The sequence below is a fragment of the Schistocerca cancellata genome, chromosome 4, assembly GCF_023864275.1.
Source record: "Schistocerca cancellata isolate TAMUIC-IGC-003103 chromosome 4, iqSchCanc2.1, whole genome shotgun sequence".
NCBI lineage: Eukaryota > Metazoa > Arthropoda > Insecta > Orthoptera > Acrididae > Schistocerca > Schistocerca cancellata.
In genome coordinates, this window is record NC_064629.1 from 240,599,945 (window position 1) to 240,623,375 (window position 23,431).

Below are 23,431 nucleotides of genomic sequence, written 5' to 3' on the forward strand. Positions count from 1 at the left end.
GAGAAATCGGCGACTTTCAACGTGAACTAGTCGTTGGGTACCGTCTGATTAACAAATCCATCGGGGAGATTTCTATCCCTAAAGCTGCCAACGTCCACTGTTGGTGATATGATTGTGAAGTGGACACACGAAGGAACAACCGCAGATAAACCACGGCGAGACAGATTTCATGTACTGACGGACAGGAGCCGTCAAGCACTGCGGAGGTTGGCTGTAAAATATGGCATGAAATCGGCGGAAGCGATCACTCGTGGGTTCCATAATGCTATCAGCAGTCCAGATAGTACAACGATTGTCTACATATACATCCACATTTATACTCCGCAAGCCACCCAACGGTGCGCCGGCCTATGTGGCCGAGCGGTTCTAGGCGCTACAGTCTGGAACCTCGCGACCGCTATGGTCGCAGGTTCGAATCCTGCCTCGGGCATGGGTGTGTGTGATGTCCTTAGGTTAGTTAGGTTTAAGTAGTTCTAAGTTCTAGGGGACTGATGACCTCAGAAGTTGTCCCATAGCGCTCAGAGCCATTTGAGCCACCCAGCGGTGTCATTACCTCCCTTTCCTGTTCCAGTCGCGTATGGTTCGCAGGAAGAACGACTGCCGGAAAGCCTCCGTGTGCGCTCGAATCTCTCTAATTTTACATTCGTGTCTCCTCGGGAGGTATAAGTAGGGGGGAACAATATATTCGATACCTCATCCAGAAACGCGCCCTCTCGAAACCTGGACAGCAAGCTACAACGCGATGCAGAGCGCCTCTCTCGCAGAGTCTGCCACTTGAGTTTGCTAAACATATCCGTAACGCTATCACGCTTACCAAATAATCCTGTGACGAAACGCGCCGCTCTTCTTTGGATCTTCTCTATCTCCTCTGTCAACCCGACCTGGTACGGATCCCACACTGATGAGCAATACTTAAGTATAGGTCGAACGAGTGTTTCGTAAGCCACCTCCTTTGTTGATGGACTACATTTTCTAAGGACTCTCGCAATGAATCTCAACCTGGCACCCGCCTTACGAACAATTAATTTTATATGATCATTCCACTTCAAATCGTTCCGCACGCATACTCCCAGATATTTTAGGGAATTATCTGCTACCAATGTTTGTTCCCCTATCATATAATTATACAATAAAGGATCCCTCTTTCTATGTATTCGCAATACATTACATCTGTCTATGTTAAGGGTCAGTTGTCACTCCCTGCACCAAGTGCCCATCCTCTGCAGATCTTCCTGCATTTTGCTGCAATTTTCTAATGCTGCAACTTCTCTGTATACTACAACATCATCCGCGGAAAGCCGCAAGAACTTCCGACACTATCTACTAGGTCATTTATATATTTTATTTTGTGCGTAGGGAATGAAAAAGAGTTGGGTGCAATGGTCTAGCAGCTCCTCATAGGCCACAAATTTGTGCAGTCAATGTTAAACGACGCTTGAGGTGGCGTAAAGAGCTACGCCACTAGACAGTGGACAAATTGAAACGAGTGATTTGAAGAATCACGCTACACCATGCGGAAATCCGATGGAAGGGTTTAGGTTTGTCGAATACATAGAGAACGCTCGTGCTATTATGTGTAGTGCCAACAGCGAAGTACGGAGGAGCTGGTGTTATGATATGGGCGTGGTTTTCGTGGTTAGGATGTGGACCAGTTATTGCGCTTAAGAAAACGGTAAATGCGGATGAATATGAACCCATTTTACCGCGTTGTGTACTAGGTACAGTAGAGGAACAGCTCGGAGACGATGACTGTTCGTATCAGCATGACAATGCACTCTCTCATAAAGTAGTGTCTGTGAGGCATTGGGTTGTGGACAACAAAATACCGGAAATGAACTAGCCTGCGCAGAATCTTCACATAATCGGCTAAAACCTCTTTGAGATGAGTTAGAACGTCAACTTCGCTCTAGTGTCCAACAACACTATCTGTTCTGGTTTCTTGATGGAGAATGGCTTGCCATTCCTTCATACAGTCAAACACGTCATGGAAATTGTTCCCCAGCAGAGTTCAAGCTGTCGTAATGGCGAAGCGTGGACACAGCCGAAATTAATGTCTATTAACAAGTGTTCGGATAGTCTATCCATAATTGTCAGTAAACCTACTGGCGACGACATAATGGATGCAGTATATGAGCAAACGATGAGTATGTAGCAGGAACGTAATACTTCTAACTTAGCGGAATACGGAATGCTTTACATGGACACAGATGTACGCCTTCTTCAGATGTATTCGTACAATTCTGGGGTGTATACGTGGCAAAATACCATTCTGCCTATTACTACACCACATCTGGGTTATCATAGGATGTAATTCTCAAAACCACACGCGTCGGACTCGATGTTTTAACCGATACCATCGTGTATTGTTCTTTGAGCACGGCATTCGTGGGGGTCTTTTAAAACGTTATCATAGAAACCCCAAGGCAAATAACTACGAATGGGTGAATTGGCTCAAATGGCTCTCTAAGCACTATGGGACTTGACATCTGAGGTTATCAGTCCCCTAGACTTAGAACTACTTAAACCTAACTAACCTAAGGAGATCACAAACATCCATGCCCGAGGGTTGATTCGGGCCTGCGACCGTAGCATCAGCGCGCTCCGGACTGAATCGTCTAGAACCGCTCGGCCACAGCGGGTGAATTGTTCAACAAAACCATTGATTCAACATAAATCCTGCATTTGGATCTTAACAATTTATATGAGTTTCACATGCAACAATTTCATACTATTGGAGTGTTTCGGTGGCTAACTGGAACGGATTTTTCAACTGCAGCTGATAATTAATTCTGTTGTAGGATACGTCTTGGACGTAGACTTGACGTTTTGTAATAGTTTGAACGACGATCACAACCATTTGCCCCTAAGTCCAGAGCACCAAATTCTGCAACATGTTTCCGTGGCCAAGCTGATAACGATGCTAGGTGAACAAAAAGAGATTACAGGAACATAGATTATTGAAACTTCCAGCAATGTATAATTTTGGGTACGGATCTGATTAGAGTCACCAGCATTATCCAATGCAAACAGAGCCATGGGTGAAGGACTACATAGATTAAAATACCGATAAAAGATGAGCCATGTCGTGAGCATCTGAGAAAGATTTTTATAAATTGATTAACAACACTCTTTTTTGCAAGAAGATGGAGAATATTCGATAAGATCTTTGAGATGGGTATGGAGGGTTGGGGAGCAAGGCAATTGATCGAAAAGCTGTTATTTTAAACAGGCTAATATCTTCCACGAAGAATTTGTGGCTCTTGAGTTGGTTCAAATGGTTCAAATGGCTCTGAGCACTATGCGACTTAACTTCTCAGGTCATCAGTCGCCTAGAACTTAGAACTAATTAAACCTAACTAACCTAAGGACATCACACACATCTATGCCCGAGGCAGGATTCGAACCTGCGACCGTAGCGGTCGCTCGGTTCCAGACTGTAGCGCCTAGAACCGCACGGCCACTCCGGACGGCTCTTAAGTTGGTGACAGTAGCAATACACTTTATAAGACATGTTAGTATTAGTATGTGTGTAGTGGACCCATGAAGGATCCACATCTGTCATTTTCATGACTATGTGAAAATTCATTCTGAAGACTGAGAGTTGTTTTATGTGGATAAAAACCGCTCCATTTATTTTGTGAAGGACTGTGACCCATATGAAGTTATGAAGTGTCGTCCCAACACGTTAGACACGTCTGAATATAAAACTTCTAACTTATATAGTATAAGACAGCCGACAATAAGGTTATCAGTTTGATGAAAGACAAGGCGAATGCGTCACAGATTTTGTAGGCCTGTGATCTACAATGTATGCATACCGCACAGCATATGGTGCCAACTTAAGGCAGGCCAAAGGTGTACGACATTACACTGCACCAATTCTTATGATTGATGATTACCTGGCATGCCTTTACAGTAATGGAAATCAGTATAAAGGCAAGTATATTTGCAGGAAATTTCAAACTGTCGTTTGGGATAGTTGTATATAATGAACATGCAGTAGTATCAAATCCAGTATACCCACAAATGCAGTCAAAAGGTATCGCATTTGATGTCGGTAGTATACTACACAACAAGACATCAACGCTTCATGTGGTAGAGGGTGGAAGTCGGTATAAAGGCAGTCAGCTCTGTACGGTATTAGAGTGTGTGTGTGTGTGTGTGTGTGTGTGTGTGTGTGTATGTGCGCGCGTGCCTTCACTGCAGATAGGAAACAGACACCATTAGTGACAGTTCGTGTTGTGTATATAAACCACGACTCTGAAAATGCCACGCGGGAAACACTTATCATTTGAAGAAGAAGCAAAAATCGGTACGTACAACGAAATGGAACTCTCTAAGCGGCAAACTTTCAAGAATTTGAACTACTAAAGTACAGTGATTAATAATTTAGTTAGATTGGGCGCACGATATAGAGAGAACAGAAAATATGGGCAGAGTAGAAAATTATTTGACGCTTGGAAAGGGTTACTTTTGGGCAAAGTAAGAGCCACAAACTGTTATTCTTCTCACCTTGTTGCTGATTGATAGTTATCAGTAGTTGCCACACGTGTACAGCAAATTTTATCACACGACATATATATTGCACTCAAGAAACGGCTGCAGAAACCGGCTGTAACACCCGGACATAAACAGGTTAAATTGGAGTTTGCTGAAAAACGTATGTCATGGACTTCTGAATAGGATAAAGCAATCTTCCGCAATGAGGAGGAGTGTAATTTAAATGGGCACGGTGGATTTAAATATTATTGACATGGTTTGAGAACAGAGCTGCGGGTAAGAATGAGCAGAAATTTTTGTGGTGGGACTGTTACGACTTGGACAGCCTTCTGCGTTAGAAGGAATCACGCATTGCGTGACTGAACACTAGAATGAACTTTAACATGTACACTGAGATGCCAGAGAGACATCTGATAAGACTGTATGAGGACCTACGGGACGAAAGTTTAATGTTCCAACAAGATAATACATAGGTGTATGTTTCTGCTACAGCCAAAAGTGTTTTGAGGATAGAGATATCGATCTCTTGCCCTGACCAGCATGTAGCCCGTATTTGAAGCCCCTGGAAAACCTTTGGGAAATACTTGCAAAGCGTTTTTATCGCAATGGAAGGCAATTTAAGGCCGTGTGTGATCTGAAAAGAGCGATAAGAGAAAAGTGGGTGACTATTTCACTCAAAGAACTACAAACCGTAACAAACTCAATGCGGAAGAGAATTTTTGAGGTAATTAGGAAGAACGTATGTTGGACAAAGCACTAACAATGCAATAACACAACAGTACAGTGAGTGCCTTCATACCAATTTCCATTCAGGAAATGCAAATGTCTTATTTTGTTACCCGTGTTATGAAAGAAAATAAGTAATTCCGTCATGATTGTTTATCTCATATTTGTATCTACTACATTCATAGTAAATTCGACACATTTAAGTTTCAAATGTTGCACAATTACTTTCGTGGAATCTTGCCATTACACTGATTTCCACTACTGTATGGCGGTGCAGATGATGCATCGAAAATGACGTCAGGTTAATTTTCGGTCTAAGAGACATGTGGTTTATACTGTACCTGAACTGAAAATTAGTCAGTCATATCATGTCATGTCATCTGCGATGGCGGAACTGAAATCGTACCATATTCACTGCAGTGTGTGTGTGTGTGTGTGTGTGTGTGTGTGTGTGTGTGTGTGTGTGAGAGAGAGAGAGAGAGAGAGAGAGAGAGAGAGAGAGAGAGAGAGACAGAGATAGACGGGCGCTGGTGCCCGGTGTAGTCCAGAATTTCTATGTGATACGGAACCAACAAATTGTTGGAAGTTCCCTACAGAAATATTGGGCCACGCTCCCTCTATAACCATCAAGAATTGCGAAACGGTTGCCGGTGGAGGATTTTGTGCGTGAACGGACCTCTCGATTATGTCCCATGTCGAGCGATCGGGGTGACCAAATCATTCAATCAAATTGTCTAGAACAAGTCGCGAACAATTGTGGCTCGGCGATATGGCGCTTTGACATCCCTGAAAATTCGATCGTTGTTTGGGAACATGAAGCCCATGAATGGTCACAAATGGTCTTCAGGTAACCAAACATAACCATTTCCAGTCAATGATCTGTTCAGTTGGTACAGAGGATCCGGTACATTCCATGTAAAAACAACCCACACCATTATGGAGCCATCACCAACTTGTATAGTGCCCTGTTGACAACCTGGATCCATGGCTTCATGGGATCAACGCCACACTCCAACCCTACCATTAGCCCTCACCAAATGAAATCGAGACTCATCTGAACAGGCCACGGTTTTCTAGTCGTCTACGGTCCAACAGATATTGTCACGAGTCCGCGAGAGGTGCTGCAGGCCATATCGTGCTGTTAGCAAAGGCACTCGCATCGATCTTCTGCTGCCATAACCCATTAACGCCAAATTTCGACGTTCTCTCCTAATGGATACGTTCGCCGTACGCCCCACACTGATTTCTGCGGTTATTTCACGCAGTGTTGCTTGTCTGTTAGCACTGACAAAACTACACAAAAGCCACTGCCATCGGTCGTTAAGTGAAGGCCGTCGGCCACTGCGTTGTCCGTTGTGGGAGGTAATGCCTGGAATTTTGTATTCTCGGCACTCTCTTAACACTGTGGATCTCGGAATATTGAATTCCCTAAATATTTCCGAAATGTAATGTCCCATGCGTATAGCTCCGTGTTCGAAGTCTGTTAATTCACGTCGTGAGGCCATAATGACGTCAGAAACCTTTTCACATGAATCACCCGAGTACAAATGAGAGCTCCGCCAGTGCATTGCCCTTTTACATCTTGTGTATGCCATGCTACCGCCATCTGTTTATGTACATATTGCACCTGATGCATAAAGGGTCTTTCTAAGTCTTTGCTTCAAAATAGAGACAAAATGGCCACTGACACATACTGACGGCGGTAGGCATCTTTTTACTGAATTAGCCGGCGCTGGAACGACGTGATTTCACTAGACTAGTGAGGTTTACTAACCACATGCTCTCAGGTATATACCACGTGGCCTACACACGCCGTCCCCCGTTGACGTTAGTTAATCCTGGATACTATATACGCTGAAAGGTTTGCCTAAGCAGAACAGTAAAGGGGACTCCACATCAACAGAGAAGAGACCCTGCTAACGGTAAGACTAGCACCTGAAAATAAATACTTTATGGGTGTAGCTGGCCCCACAGCTCGTCGCTAGAAAACTTGATTGCTGTAAGACGGGTGCCGGGTTCCATTCCTGGGATCAAGAAAGGTGTCTGTGTAGAAGAATGATTGTCCATGACCAAAACAATACGTACAAGGGTAAAGCATGTTAATTATCTGTTTCAAGGAATGTCAACATATAACAGCTAATATATTTATATATTTCGTATGGCTAATAGAATACAGCAGTAAATAAGTCATAACACAAACAACGTATAAAAACAATGAATGGTCAATGTTACAGGCAACAAACAATTATTAGATCTAAAAAAGGAAGTAAAACACAAAATACACAAAAATACATAGAAATTATAGTAATAGTATCTAGTAATAGGTTTTACAGAAGGAAAAGAGTAGACCAGACTCATGGTTGTATGTCCAAGTCCCTCAGCCAGCCAGAAGCATCTCCCTCCAGGAGGTGCAGCTCCTGCATTGTGCCAGGGAATCTCCTCGTAGGGCAGTCCATTGCGATATGATGTAGAGTTTGTGGATTCCCACAGTCGGAGTTGGGTGAGTCAGTCTGTCCCCATTTGTGCTTCCAGTAATTACGTCTACCATAGCCTGTTCGGATACGATTTAAAGTTGTCCAAGATTTTCTGGGAAGACCGAAGCCCTCGGGCCGTACGGTTGGGTCCGAGACTAAGTTAAGGTGATCAGGGTTAGACATATCCCATTCCCGACGCCAGGCTTCGTCGATATCATAATTGTCCTCGATCAGCTGTTGCCCTAATCTCCATGATGGCTTACGGGACTTGAGCCTGTGGCTGGGATTCTTGCAGTCTTCGTGTAAGGGTAGGTCATGGTTGTTAGCGCACTTTTGCCATTCCCTTTTCAGTGCAGATCTTCGCCTTAGATGAGGTGGGGCTATGTTAGCCAGTACCGGGAGCCATTGGTGGGGCGTCGATTTAATAGTGCCTGAGATGAGCCTCATGGTGTCGTTTAGCTGGGTGTCCACCGTTGCTGTATGAGTGCTGTTTAGCCAGACCGGAGTGCAGTATTCAGCCACCGAATATACTAGTGCAAGAGCAGATGTTCTGAGAACTGTGGCGCTTGCTCCCCAGCGACTTCCAGTGAGTTTGTGTAGGACATTATTTCTGGTTTTGATTTTTGCTGCGCATTTGTATAAGTGCTCCTTGTACGTCAGAGATCGGTCCAATGTAATTCCCAGATACTTTGGGAGGGGACTGTAGTTAAGCAGCTGGCCTCTGAACTCTACGTGGGGTGCATAGTTTGCCTGTCTGTTGTTGAGGTGGAAACAGGAGACTTGGGTTTTAGAAGTATTAGGTCTGAGCCTCCATGTTTAGAAATATTCATCCATTTATTAACAACACATAATGCATCAGTTTGTGCATCGCAACTGGCAGTGTTACACAAATACTATCATATCTTTGACTGCAGTAAAGAACAACGAATATAATGAATATCATAAATGATGTTCCTTTAAACCTATGTTATAAGCTGATAGGTCTTTATAATTGCTTTATTCATAATACGAATGCTCAAATGCATGTCCGTCTTGTTGGACGCATTGATGAAAGCGGCTCTCGGTATTATCATGGACACGCCTTAACATTTCTACAGATACTGAGGAGCAAGGCGTCACAGTCGTACTTTTAACACATCTGGATTTTCCGGTTCCGTTTCGTAAACCTTGGCTTCGATATAACACCATTAGAAAAAATCAAAGGGTGTTAAATCAGACGCCGGCCGCGGTGGTCTAGCGGTTCTGGCGCTGCAGTCCGGAACCGCGGGACTGCTACGGTCGCAGGTTCGAATCCTGCCTCGGGCATGGGTGTGTGTGATGTCCTTAGGTTAGTTAGGTTTAGGTAGTTCTAAGTTCTAGGGGACTTATGACCTAAGATGTTGAGTCCCATAGGCTCAGAGCCATTTGAACCATTTTTTGTTAAATCAGACGATGTCGCTGGCCATCTAATGCAACCACCATGATTTATCAGCCATTTGGTGTACACATTGTTGAGACGTTTCCCAACCCGTCTACAATAATGAGGTGTTGCACCATCGTGCTGAAACCAGTGTCTCACAGCTAACTGGAAAGGGATGTGTTCTAGGAGATGCCCAAGAATGTACCCATTCTGTAGGAATTGCAAATGCAGCCTACCAGTTAGTCTGGGAGCCAAATAAACTGGTTCATTACGTTAATATCCCAGAGTGATTGCATGTGACGTGGTCGGAACCAGTGAGGATTTGCAGGAACCCAGTAACGTAGATTGTGTCTATTGTACTGGGGCGTCATCGGCGAAATAGCATTCATCTTCTCATAGAATTTGCCCTATGAAATCCGGATTTACGGCTACTTTGTTTACAAGTTATCTGCAGAACGATTCCCGATTTTGGAAATCGTTTCCGTATAGCTGTTGGTGTAGGTGCAGCTTAAAAGGATGGCAGTTTCGTTCCTCCAAAATCCTTTCTACCGAAGACCTCGATATCCCCAGGTCCACTGCAGCTCTTCTTTCTCATAATTACTATGAGAAATGGGTATTACTTTGCGAGATCTAATGACTTTCGTAATATTAATAATAATAACCATAACTGTGTTATTATTGTTGTTGGAAAATAAGTGTCCCCTGTCGACTGTAGGCAGAGTTATGTGATATGGGCGAAAGACGGCACGGCAGGTGAGCGTGCACGTGCAAGACACCGATACACCATTTGGTAGAGGTCGACCGCGATCAAGCAACTGGCGCTGTCGCAATGCCTGCACAAAGCGGAGGCCAGCAGCTCTGTATTTTCCCGGAGCTATGGAGAATAGGTGCGTTTTGAAGTTGTGGTCAAAGGCGGAAGTGAGAGCTGTTATCCGCTATGAACGGGCACGTGGAGTATCAGGCACAGAAATTCATAACCGCCTTATTGAGGCGTATGGGTCAGGTGCGATGTCGAGGCAAATGGTGCGGAGATGGTGCCAGCACTTCAGTGATGGACGTCAGCATGTGCAGGACATACTGAGACCTGGACGGACGCGCACGGCCACTACAGATGCAATGTCAGGAAGGTGGATGAAATGATTAAAGCGAACAGGCATATCACCATCGATGGAGTAGCGGCAGAACTTGGAATCGAACATGAGCGAGCTCACAAGATCATCCACAACATTCTTCGACACAAGAAGGAGTCAGCACGATGGGTGCCCTGCCAACTGATCCCGACACACATGGAACAACGCATGGCGCTCAGCGTGGAACAGATCGTGTGTTACCATGAATCTGGCAATGACCTTCTGTTTCGGACTGTGACGGGGGATGAAACGTGGGTCTACCATTACACGCCCGAATTGAAGGCCGCATCCATGGAGTGGGAACATCCGTCATCACCTGTCCGAAAAAAGTTCAAAAGCACTCCGTCTGCAGGTAAAGTGCTACTCAACGTTTTATGGGACGCCAAAGGAGTTTTGCTGATGAACGTTCTGGAGGATGCAACCATCAATGCTGCGAGGTACTGTGCCACTCTGTCGAAATTGAAAGAGGTGATTCGGAAAAAGCGGCCTGGCCTTCTCAGATCTGGTGTTCTGCTGTTGGATGACAATGCGAAACCACACACGGGGACGGCAACGCAAAACCTTATTGCAACCCTTGGTTGGGAGCGCCTACACCATCCGCCTTACAGTCCGGATCTCGCACCAAGTGACTTCCATCTGTTTTCTGCTTTGAAGAAGACTCTCGGCAGAAGGCGCTTTGGCAGCAATGCTGACGTCAAACAAGCCGTTCAACGCTTCTTCCGTATGCAACGCCCTGATTTTTTCCTGGAAGGCTTTTTGAAGCTTATAAAGCGGTATGACAAATGTCTCAATGTACTTGGAAATTATATAGAAAAATAAAGATATGTCTTATGTTTAATGTCTCATTCTCTTTTTTTTCCTTTCACACACAAAAAATGGCTCTGAGCACTATGGGACTTAACTTCTAAGGTCATCAGTCGCCTAGAACTTAGAACTACTTAAACCTAACTAACCTAAGGACATCACACACATCCATGCCCGGGGCAGAATTCGAACCTACGACCGTAGCAGTCGCGCGGTTCCAGACTGTAGCGAATAGAACCGCTCGGCCACCTCGGCCGGCCTTTCACATACAACTCTGACCACAGTCGACAGGGGAAACTTATTTTCCAACTCCCCAAGTGTTATAGGTACAAATAATACTGCAACCTAAATGCAATAGCACGATAACACTTTCGTTTATACTTCATTGTACATAGGCGCTATTTTCACTTAAGCTTTGCTTATGGTGCGTCGGATGTGGTCCAAAATAATAATTTTCCGGGCAACATCGAGTGCGTCGCACATTGGTCTTTCCACTACATATTGTACCTTGAAAGCTCCCTCGATTCTTAAACTATCTCTGTGCGTCTAAAAACATGCGCAGAAGGTAGGCGTCGCGTTGGAAAACTTTGCGAATAAAGCCTTCGGGCCTCAGGTGCGCGTCTCCCCATAGATCAGTTTTGTATACGGGGTGTCTCACCTAACTCTGCCACCTCATATACACTCCTGGAAATGGAAAAAAGAACACATTGACACCGGTGTGTCAGACCCACCATACTTGCTCCGGACACTGCGAGAGGGCTGTACAAGCAATGATCACACGCACGGCACAGCGGACACACCACGAACCGCAGTGTTGGCCGTCGAATGGCGCTAGCTGCGCAGCATTTGTGCACCGCCGCCGTCAGTGTCAGCCAGTTTGTCATGGCATACGGAGCTCCATCGCAGTCTTTAACACTGGTAGCATGCCGCGACAGCGTGGACGTGAACCGTATGTGCAGCTGACGGACTTTGAGCGAGGGCGTATAGTGGGCATGCGGGAGGCCGGGTGGACGTACCGCCGAATTGCTCAACACGTGGGGCGTGAGGTCTCCACAGTACATCGATGTTGTCGCCAGTGGTCGGCGGAAGGTGCACGTGCCCGTCGACCTGGGACCGGACCGCAGCGACGCACGGATGCACGCCAAGACCGTAGGATCCTACGCAGTGCCGTAGGGGACCGCACCGCCACTTCCCAGCAAATTAGGGACACTGTTGCTCCTGGGGTATCGGCGAGGACCATTCGCAACCGTCTCCATGAAGCTGGGCTACGGTCCCGCACACCGTTAGGCCGTCTTCCGCTCACGCCCCAACATCGTGCAGCCCGCCTCCAGTGGTGTCGCGACAGGCGTGAATGGAGGGACGAATGGAGACGTGTCGTCTTCAGCGATGAGAGTCGCTTCTGCCTTGGTGCCAATGATGGTCGTATGCGTGTTTGGCGCCGTGCGGGTGAGCGCCACAATCAGGACTGCATACGACCGAGGCACACAGGGCCAACACCCGGCATCATGGTGTGGGGAGCGATCTCCTACACTGGCCGTACACCACTGGTGATCGTCGAGGGGACACTGAATAGTGCACGGTACATCCAAACCGTCATCGAACCCATCGTTCTACCATTCCTAGACCGGCAAGGGAACTTGCTGTTCCAACAGGACAATGCACGTCCGCATGTATCCCGTGCCAGCCAACGTGCTCTAGAAGGTGTAAGTCAACTACCCTGGCCAGCAAGATCTCCGGATCTGTCCCCCATTGAGCATGTTTGGGACTGGATGAAGCGTCGTCTCACGCGGTCTGCACGTCCAGCACGAACGTTGGTCCAACTGAGGCGCCAGGTGGAAATGGCATGGCAAGCCGTTCCACAGGACTACATCCAGCATCTCTACGATCGTCTCCATGGGAGAATAGCAGCCTGCATTGCTGCGAAAGGTGGATATACACTGTACTAGTGCCGACATTGTGCATGCTCTGTTGCCTGTGTCTATGTGCCTGTGGTTCTGTCAGTGTGATCATGTGATGTATCTGACCCCAGGAATGTGTCAATAAAGTTTCCCCTTCCTGGGACAATGAATTCACGGTGTTCTTATTTCAATTTCCAGGAGTGTATATCTGTAACAACAATAGATATTGAAAAAACGTTTTTCACCCGCATGAACGTAGGGTAGATGCTTATGCGAAATTTTAAAACGTAAACAAATACTATTTTCAACACAAAGTTGTGTATGTTTAAATGGATACCCCCTATTATTTCGTATGCAATCAATAGCATGAAAAACCACAAAAATAATGGCGTTGCTTGCATCGCAATACGTCAATTACATCCCGGGAAATTACGAAGTGAATTTGACGCTTGAAATAAATGAAGCGCACAGCTAGCGCACGCCCTGATACTCAAGCGTGCACCTCACGCTGCCGGTAATCGTGATGTGAGTGACGTACTACGTCAGTGGGGCGTTAATGCATGGTGTGGTATCGTATGACAACACATCATTGGCCCATATTTAATTGATGGCAGTCTTAAAGGGGAATAGTTTAGCCCCTTCTTGCGCTGTAACTTACTGGAACCGGTCCACCTCTTATAATGTGTCAAATAATGCGGTATCAGAATGATGGATGTCCTGCGCATAATGTTTATTGTTGCGAAATGACAACTAGAGGTACAATTAGTGGGAACACACTTGGTTTCACGTTTCTATACCTCATAAGTTTTGAAATATGTGGCTTGTAAAGGATAGCAACGGCCTCACTGTTTCTGACGTAATGCATCGCATGTAGTACTGTGCTCAGAGCAGGGGTTGCCTGCAGTTGCGCCTGTATCCTGCCGTAAATATACCAATACCACCATGGCACGCTCTATCTTCAGTGTAAAAGTGTCTCCTAATCTGGTCTGCTGAACTGCTCTCATACTGTAACGTAATTCACATACGTTGCCACATTAAACCTGTTTTCTTGTGGCTTGTTACATTTGCCGTCATCTAGTCCATATGCCGGCCTTCAGTACTAGATATTATTTTAATTTATGGTGAATTTCACAGAAATGCAACTGCAGCTGTGACACTGTATGCTGTCCGTCACGTCGAACCATTGGCAACATTTGCAAGATACTCACGGAAACAGGAAGCTGGGCTCCCACAAAACGTCGACGTACAACACCAGCGACTGGCAATGGAAACGAAATTGCTGTTCTGGCTGCTATAGCCCACAGTCCTCAGGTGGGTGTACGAGAAATGGGACGAGGTGTAGGAATAAGCCACAGTAGTGTGTGCAGAATCTTGCATCGGTATCGGTTTCATCCGTTAAATATCTCATTGGACCAAGAACTGCACGGGAATGAATTTGAATCCCGCATTGCATTCTGTCGTTTTGCACTTCAGCAGTTGCAAGGTAATCCAGTATTCCTAAGCAATCGTTGTTTACGGACGAGGCTTCATTTTCAAATCATGGTAATGTGAATCTGCGGAACATGCACTACTGGTCCGTGCAAAGTCCCAACTGGATTCGCCAAGTTGTTCATCAGCAACAGTGGAGAGTCAATGTTTCGTGCGGTATCATTGCTAACTGTATTGTAGGTCCCTATTTTTACCGTGGAACATTGAATGGACAGCGATATGCGTCATTTCTTCAACACACACTAGCGCTCCTCATGGAGGATCAAGGATTAGAAACTTGTCCATCAGTGTGGTTCCAAGATGATAGATGTCCCGCACAGAATGCAAAAGTTGACAGAGACGTTATAGATGCGACATTTCCAAATAAGTGGGTGGGGCAGGGAGGTACTGTGCGATAGCCAGCACGGTCCCCCGACTTGACGCCATTAGACTTCTTTCTCTAGGGCGCAGTGAGAGAGAGAGAGTGTATCAAGAGCCCCCAACGACAGTAGAGGATATGCAACATCGCATTACTGCGGCGGGGCCACTTCGAACATATGTTGACGTGACAGTTTCATTGGTCAAGATGTGGGTGTATTTTCTATGTTGGATATAATGCTCAAAAATACATTTTCTGTGGCCGATGGGGCACTAGTAAATGTGTTTATCAAAGTGATTTCAAGTGTGTTATCTCTAATTGTAGCTGTAGCTTTCATTTCGCTAGAATAAACATACATTTACAATTTGAAAACCGTAACTTTGCGTTGGACGTGTTACTTGTTTATTTTTGTGGATTGTGCGTACCTTCCCATTGTGTGAGCCCCTGACACAGGCAGCGTGAGGTTCACGCTTGAGTCTCATGACGTGCGGCAGCTGTGCGCTTCATTTATTTCAAGCGTCAACTTCGCTTCGCAATTTCTCGGGATGCAATTGACGTATTGCGATGCAAGCAACGCCATTATTTTAGTGATTTTTCATGCTATTGGTTGCATACGAAATAATAGGGAGTATCCATTTTAAAAATACACAAGTTTGTGTTGAAAATAATATTTGTTTACGTTTCAAAATTTCGCATAGTATTTGGTTTCCTAAGTCCCTGCCGTACGTTCATGCTGGTGAAAACCGTTTTTGAATATCTATTGTTGCTCCAGAGATATTTGAAGTGCCAGAGTTAGTTGAGACACGCTGTATGTGCAGTCTTTGGTGGAGTATGTTGCGGTTGTAACCTGTTAGAGTGTAAGACCTGAATCGAACTACAAGCAGACGGCTACGCGACGTTGTCGGAGCGGAACCAGGAGGAAAACGGACGCAGATGGCGGCACAGCTCGGTGGATGTTCGCTTTCATTGCACTTCCCCTTCGGACAGCAGTGACGAGGGGATCCTTCTTCCACTAGCGTATGCGGGAAACATAAATCTACAGACGACAACTAGCGTAGGCTACCTGGTGTACATATATGCAATTTATTTGCCGGCCGGAGTGGCCGTGCGGTTTTAGGCGCTCCAGTCTGGAGCTGAGCGACCGCTACGGTCGCAGGTTCGAATCCTGCCTCGGGCATGGATGTGTGTGATGTCCTTAGGTTAGTTAGGGTTGGTTAGTTCTAAGTTCTAGGCGACTGATGACCTCAGAAGTTAAGTCGCATACTGCTCAGAGCCATTTTGCAACTTATTTCAGCAAATATTTGCAATTTCGTTTCTGTATTATGTAGCTGGAGTCAGCACCAACAAATAGTACTCATCACGTCTTTCATGTGGCGCCCAGTATCAATGGAACGATTTTTAAAGCGGAATATTAAGTGCCCGTTCGATAGAGCGGTCCCAGATTAGTTTAGTGCGGTATTTTTTTATCGATATGTACTAACAGGGACAGCAAAACTCGAAGAATATATTCCAGCAGCGACAGTGCTGCGCTCTGGCCCGCGCATTGTTGGATGGGTTATCCCAAATGATTACCAAATGCTCTAAATGACAGGCTACAACCTGTTTTAATCCACATCCTAGAACACTAATGAGTGGTCAATGGTAAACATTTTGACATAGTACAGAGATCTTGTCACGCCCACTAGAACAACAGACACCATTATAGTTACAGCCTTCCACGATTTTGCCAGAACTAATGACACTGCTGAATGTAAGCTTCGCAGACCTATAACTAGACAACCCATCGAAACAGCACAATGGTCGATTTGGAGCGCTATAGATGGAACCAAGTATCTAATACTGGTACCAGTTTGTCATGTAGCTCTTCACCGCTTACGTAAGTAATGGTGTATCACTTGCAGCCACGCAACATATTGTAAGAACAGTGATCACAAAATGTCCCAAGGGGCAAAAGGAGATTAGTGTTTTACGTCCCATCAACAATGAGGTCATTAGAGACGAAGCACAAACTCGGATTGTTGGAGGATGGGGAAGAAAGTCGGTCGTGATCTTTCAAAGGAACCGTCCCGGAATTCGTCTGAAGTGATTCAGGGAAATCACGGAAAACCTAAATCAGTGGAGTCAGACGCAAGTTTTAACCCACGTCCTCCCGAATGCGAGTGCAGTGCGTTAACCACAGCGGCACCTCGCTTGGTCCTAACGGACAGGAACTTGAGGCGAACGTCACACCCTGTCAATGACAGTCGGTTGCAAGTCTGAGAGTAATGGCTGTTATCAATGAATGCCGTCCATCTAAATAAATTCCAACGGAATATTGCAAAGGGAACTGGATGTAATGGACGTTTGAATGTGGGAACCTCGCTGTAGACCGTTGCTCACAGTGGCACAAACAACTGGACGTCTTCAATGGGCTACAAAAGGCAGAAATTCGACAGTAGCTGAAGGGAGGCACACTGCGTGGTCTGGTGAGTTGCGATTATTGCTCCTTTTCAAATGGTTCTAGACGTTGAGTGCGCTGACAGCCCAATGAGACATTTAACCAACAGTTAACAGGGTCTATCTAAGACTAGACGTGGGTCTGTGATGTTTTGGAGGTGACATTGTACCATAAGCTGAGCCCACATATTGAAATTATCGTCGACATGTACCAGGTCATTTATTTCAACACTCTCGGTGACAATATGTTGCTCTTTTTCATCTGCATTTTCTTGATGAGAATACTATGGACACGCTCGTCTTCCAAAATGTCAAAACCTGTGTACAGTGGGTTGCAGGCATACAGTCGTGGCTTTATTAACACTGAGGGTCCGCTACTAGCCGGTATCGTAGTAGTTGCATTTACGCTACAGCCTCACTGCTTGCTACCCGCTGGGAGTAATTATCCTGCGGGAAGTCACATATCGGGCAGAGTGCTAGCATCGTCAAACGCGGCACTGCTGGAGTGATCTTGAAACAGCCAATAATGCCTCAAGTTTCCGAACATGCAGCGGGGACCATAGTGAGCAGCGGGGTAAGCGAGGATGGTGCAGGTTAAATGGACCCGTAAGACGCAGTAGGTTTGATTCATCATCGGCGTACCATGCCAGCGAGCTGCGAGGTGGCAGCATAAACGCAATCATAGGCACCATATCGCACCTGGAATGGCCCACTAAACCACCCAATATCAATCCCATAGAAAAGACTGGAACTATTAGGAACAGCAGGTGATTAGCAGCAATTGGAAAGTCTACCAGACCATCAATGACAGGCCTCAGTTGGATATGACATACTTAAAGAAACGTTTGGGCCAAAAGACTAGGGGAGGTGTTACATAGTATTATCGTGGTTTCTCTTTTAGGACAACTATTTTTGTCTGGTGTGCTTATTGCATTATAAGCATTTTGATCTCACTGCTATCGTAGTTCAGCGTCTTGATCAACTGATTGCTACAAAATTACGCACAATTTCGAAGAGAAACATATCTTCACTTTTTATAAGTCCATGGCCAATATAAAAAGTATTTTAATTTTTTTAGCACTTACCATCGACTGTCAGGTACTTATTGTTGCGACCTTCTTCTGTAGTCTCATAGTTGTTGATGATCTCCATACATCTCTCCAGTGTTACGTCTTTCAGCTGTAAAAACGAAGGTAAGACGTTAGACAAATTTTGCTTCATGTAATCGACACACACTTGATCATTATATAGTAGCACAGAAAACTTTATCACTAATGTACCGAATAGACAAAGCATGATACAATGATTCTTTGTACCCAATAAGCCCAAAAAATTTTCAGATTCGGTTGATAAAAATAGAGAAACATAAAGATGTTAGTTTTAAGATTTCAGGTGTTCTACATAGTCTTCTCCTCCACTTGACTGAAACGTGCAGAACGTTTATAAAACCATGAAAAACTGTCAAATTCCTTCTTTGGGATGTTGTTCAACACGCGAACCACAATGGATTGAATATCTCTTTGTAACACTATTACCTACATTACCAATAATGATTTTATCTAACTTCTTTGTTTGTGTCTTTATTTAATGTGACTTCTGTATAATCATGCTCTTTCATGTAACGCACATGTAAATGTTTTATTTATTGTTTCTGATAATTCACGTAATTGACATTAATCTATGGATGTAATTTCAAAATCATCATTCTGTAAAAGAATGTGACGATCAAAACTTTAATTTTAATACTGCTTCACGCATAGGGGAATTAGGTTTCCAATCATGTAATACTTGGAGGGAAGTCCCTTCGCAACGGTACTAACTAGGCGGGAATAGAACAGGTGGATCTGGCGGTCGAAATTCAACGTTACTATGTGTCATGAGTCAGTCGGTGGTTAGCAGGTGAAGAGTGAGCATCTTGTGAATTGAAAGAAGCAAGAAGTACAGCAAGATTATGTATTATAGCCTCGGATGCGGAAATAGTTCGGCTTATTATTCACGGCATAATTTGGTTAGTTCTGTACTACGAAAATCTGACGCTAAGAAGGGAATTTTCAGAGCTTGTTACTCAGAAGAGCCATGGACACTTTTGCCGCCCTCTTTTGAATAGCACAGGAAATCGATGCTGCCACCACCTTCAGCTCAAATTATCAGTTGAGTACTGTATAAATGCAAGGACAAGTTACATGGTTTCGTTTCCAATAATAATTTTGTGTGTAAACTTTGTGTTGAGCCACCGTATTTTATCCTTAGTCATTTACCTAGACAGGGCCCTATCGCAAGTGCTATGATGAATCCAAGTATCCTGTTTTACCGAACTGAAAAGCAATTATCGTCTTTAACAGAAGTTAATAAGCTTTGTGGAGCTGTTAAGTACATACTTATTTAGTGAGCATAAGTTTTGAAATACTCCACGTAGTTTTCTTAAATGGACAGTTAAAAGCATTCGGTTCAAAGATTTTTCTTATTGAAATAATAGTGCTTACAGTTTCGTGTATTATGTAGTTAGTGTTTCCCATATGTGTCGTGACTGAAGGGTTCAACCGCGATCTGAATCTAGCGATAAATTTAAATATATTACAATAACAGTAAGAGTAAGCAGCTAGCTATAAATATTCAAACTATGCTAGATCCGTGTGTCACATATTCCACTTGAGCTAAATATAAGGAAGTGAATGTCCCTTGAAAATGCAAATAATAATCAGTAAAAAAGATACTATTACTTCATAACTATTTCAACAGTAGTAATGTCCTACAATTAAACTGACCAAGGAACCTCTTGTCCATGTCAGTAGTGCTCCACCATTAGTAATCGTTTACCTATAATCATCATCTTCCTACTGTAACATACAGATAGGAAGCCAGTTGTTGCCTAAACGCATTAATACTCCTCCTGTGTAGTTCAAGTCAGATCACTGGTAGATTCATTCCTAAATTGTGCTACAGTTTTGTATCTTATGAGATTAAGTAAAGTCAGCCCCAATAGTTAACTTTCTTTATGAACCATGCTAGTACTGGGTACAACTTTGCCTAATGAGGCTGGCGACCGTTTCTTTTCACGTAATTACAGTTTAATAGATTACTCATAGAATCTTGTTTCGATTCCCGATTACCTTGATACTGCTTTTCTTGCATAGAAACCTTCAAGGAAACAAAATTAGTCAGATACCTTACCATTCTATGCCGCCACGGTCACAAATTAAAAAAAAATCCTTTCACAGGGGTAACATTATTGGCATATTACCCGGTAATGTTACAGGTTATGTCGTCAAAGCATTGATGCTTCGCAAGAATTTCTGCACTTTGTCGTTTTGTGATTGGTTCGTATCGATAATAGCAAGTTTCGTCACCCGTGATAATTTTTTTCCCAGAAAAGGATTATCAGAATTTTGCATTTCGATCAAGTGAAAACGCGTTGTCGCTTGTTATCTGGGATTCACAGTGTGGGGGGAAAAGCTTTGTAAGCACTTTTACCTTCTTCAAAAAATTCTAAAGAGTGTCTTGAACTCTTCATTTAGAGATGTTGCTCCATTGCGATTTGTGACGCAACGGTGTTAACACATTAGTGTCGCACGTCCACTACTTAACACTGCCTCCACACAAGTGACTGGTCGAATGCATATTTTAGGAAAGTGCGAGTCATCTATGAAGGAGATCGCATATAAGGCGCTGGTGCGACCTATTCTTGAATGCTGCTCGAGTGTTTGGGATGCGCACGAGGTAGAATTGAAGGAAGACATCGATGTAATTCAGAGGCGGACTGCTAGATTTGTTACCGGTAGGTTCGAACATCACGTAAGAGTTACGGAGATGCTTCGGGAACTCAAATGGGACTCCTGGAGGGAAGGCGACGTTCTTTTCGAGAAACACTATTGAGATAAAAACTTCCTGGCAGATTAAAACTGTGCCCGACCGAGACTCGAACTCGGGACCTTTGCCTATTGAGATAATTTAGACAACCGGCATTTGAAGCTGACTCCTGAACGATTCTACTGCCGCCAACATACATCGCACGTAATGTACACGAAGATAAGATACGAGAAATTAGGGCTCATACGGAGGCGTACGGAAAGTCGTTCCTCCTCCACTCTATTTGCGAGTGGAAGAGGAGGGGAAATGACAAGTAGTGGTACAGGATACTCTTCGCCACGCACTGTAAGGTGGCTTGCGGAATTTTATGTAGATGTAGATTTTTCTTGCGGCTGTTACTTCACACTGGCACCGTAGTTAATACGCTGAAGCCGCTTACATGTCAGAAATAAAATTACTCTCGGAACTTTTTGGATTGAAGGTGTATTCCATATAGTGACACTTTGCCCTTTTCATTATAACAGATGGCAGTAAAATTTTTGAGTGCTATATGGTTAAAGTAGCACTGCTATGGAAAACCAGCGATTCGAAGAATATAATAAAATACAGACGTTACCCGATCTCCGTCCACAAAATTTCAGAGACTGTTCGCATCCGTCAGAAATCATGTAATAAGCAGTGACGGTAAAACAAGAGGATCTGATTCACGGAAACCCCTGTGTACAGATACAAAAGCACTGATGTGGTTGTCGTCACTGCGGCAACGGCTAAGCATAATGTTCCTTTTGCCGCTCTTTTATTGCTTTCATGAACCCTGACACGAGGTGCATATTGGCCAATTCTTCGTTACTAGGCCTATCCATACCGCTGTGTATCACAGTTAACTAAGAAGTAACCCTGCCAGAGACAAAAACCCGAAGCAGAAGCGAGCAATACTGAATTCAAGCTCGAGAGCGAAGAGTAAAGCAGGCATTACTGTCGTCAGCAGCAAGTACCATGACTGACAAGCCGACACATGGCGATCGGATTTTTGTAGTTTTTATATCTACGGTACGTGAAGCTCAGAAATTAAATATCAATCGGTAAAAACAAGTCAATGCAGCTCTAAAAAATTCTCGAGAAAATCGACTTTGAAGTTTTCCGTCTGTCTTTAATACGCTAAAGCAAAGTTGATTTTTCTCGACAGGTCGTGTGGCTGTGAGGTAGAACGCTCGCCTACCACTTGTGTGGCGTAGGTTTCGTTCCCAGGCCTGTCAAAATATTAAATAAACCTGTATGTTCCATGAATATTCCCCTGAAGCTTAAAATACAGAAGAATGAGAAAGAACATAATTCGTGATTTTTTTAAATTATACAATCTTTTATAAGAGATCAGTAATTAAGAACTTCTATTGCAATGAATAATGGATTTTTGTGGGCTATATGTAATTAGTAATAAGACATGCATTTTCCATAAAAACAGCAATTACATATCTGTTGATTAGCTAATATTTGATGAATTTATATTTAAATAACGTAGGTATTCCAACTGAACGTAAAAAACGAACAAATAATGACCGAAAGGAAACCCCACCCAGCAGTTATATGTTTTAAACTTCACAGGATTGCTAGCAGAACATGCACCTCTGTTTAAAAATCTGAGTCAGCCACAAACCTCACCTAAAAACCCTACGTGGCTGGCAAACATTCTACTACACAGCCGCCGGCCGCTGTGACCGAGCGGTTCAGGGCACTTCAGTCCGGAACAGCGCTGCTGCTACGGTCGCAGGTTCGAATCCTGCCTCGGGCATGAATTTGTGTGATGTCCTTAGGTTAGTTAGATTTAAGTAGTTCTAAGTCTAGGGGACTGACGAACTCAGATGTTAAGTCACATAGTGTTTAGAGCCATTTGAACCACACAGCCACATGTGTAAGTAGGCTGTTTAGGTTTTTATGTTGGTAACGCCACGCAGCGCTCTGTATGAAACTCACCGACTGTGCTGCGTGCAGTCTGTGGCTGGTTGGCATTGTTGGAATATTCACTTGTGTAGTGTTGGGCAGTTGGATGTGAACAGCGGGTAGCGTTGAGCAGTTGGAGGTCAGCCGCCAGCAGTGGTGGACGTGGGGAGAGAGATGCCAGAGTTTTGAGCGGACGGTCTGGACGTGTGTCCGTCAGAAAAAGGAAATTTGTTTAATTGAATGTCACTTTTGAACGTTATTAACGTAAATACATTGTTTGCTCTCTATCAAAATCTTTCATTTGCTAACTATGCCTATCAGTAGAAGTGCCTTCAGTAGTTAGAATCTTTTATTTAGCTGGCAGTATTGGCGCTCGCTGTACTGCAGTAGTTCAAGTAACGAAGATTTTTGTGAGGTGAGTGATTCATGAAAGGTAGCGGTTATTGTTAGTCAGGGCCATTCTTTTGTAGGGA

General features: G+C 44.3%; 1 protein-coding gene across 1 annotated transcript in view; it reads right to left on the bottom strand.

The window, feature by feature from the left end:
• Positions 1-23,431, bottom strand: part of LOC126184041 (inactive phospholipase C-like protein 2) — a 749,749-nt gene that overhangs the window by 345,537 nt on the left and 380,781 nt on the right. The window contains exon 7 of the mRNA XM_049926398.1: positions 18,299-18,392. Within this exon, the coding sequence (XP_049782355.1) occupies positions 18,299-18,392 (94 nt within the window). The remainder of the gene's footprint in view (positions 1-18,298; positions 18,393-23,431) is intronic.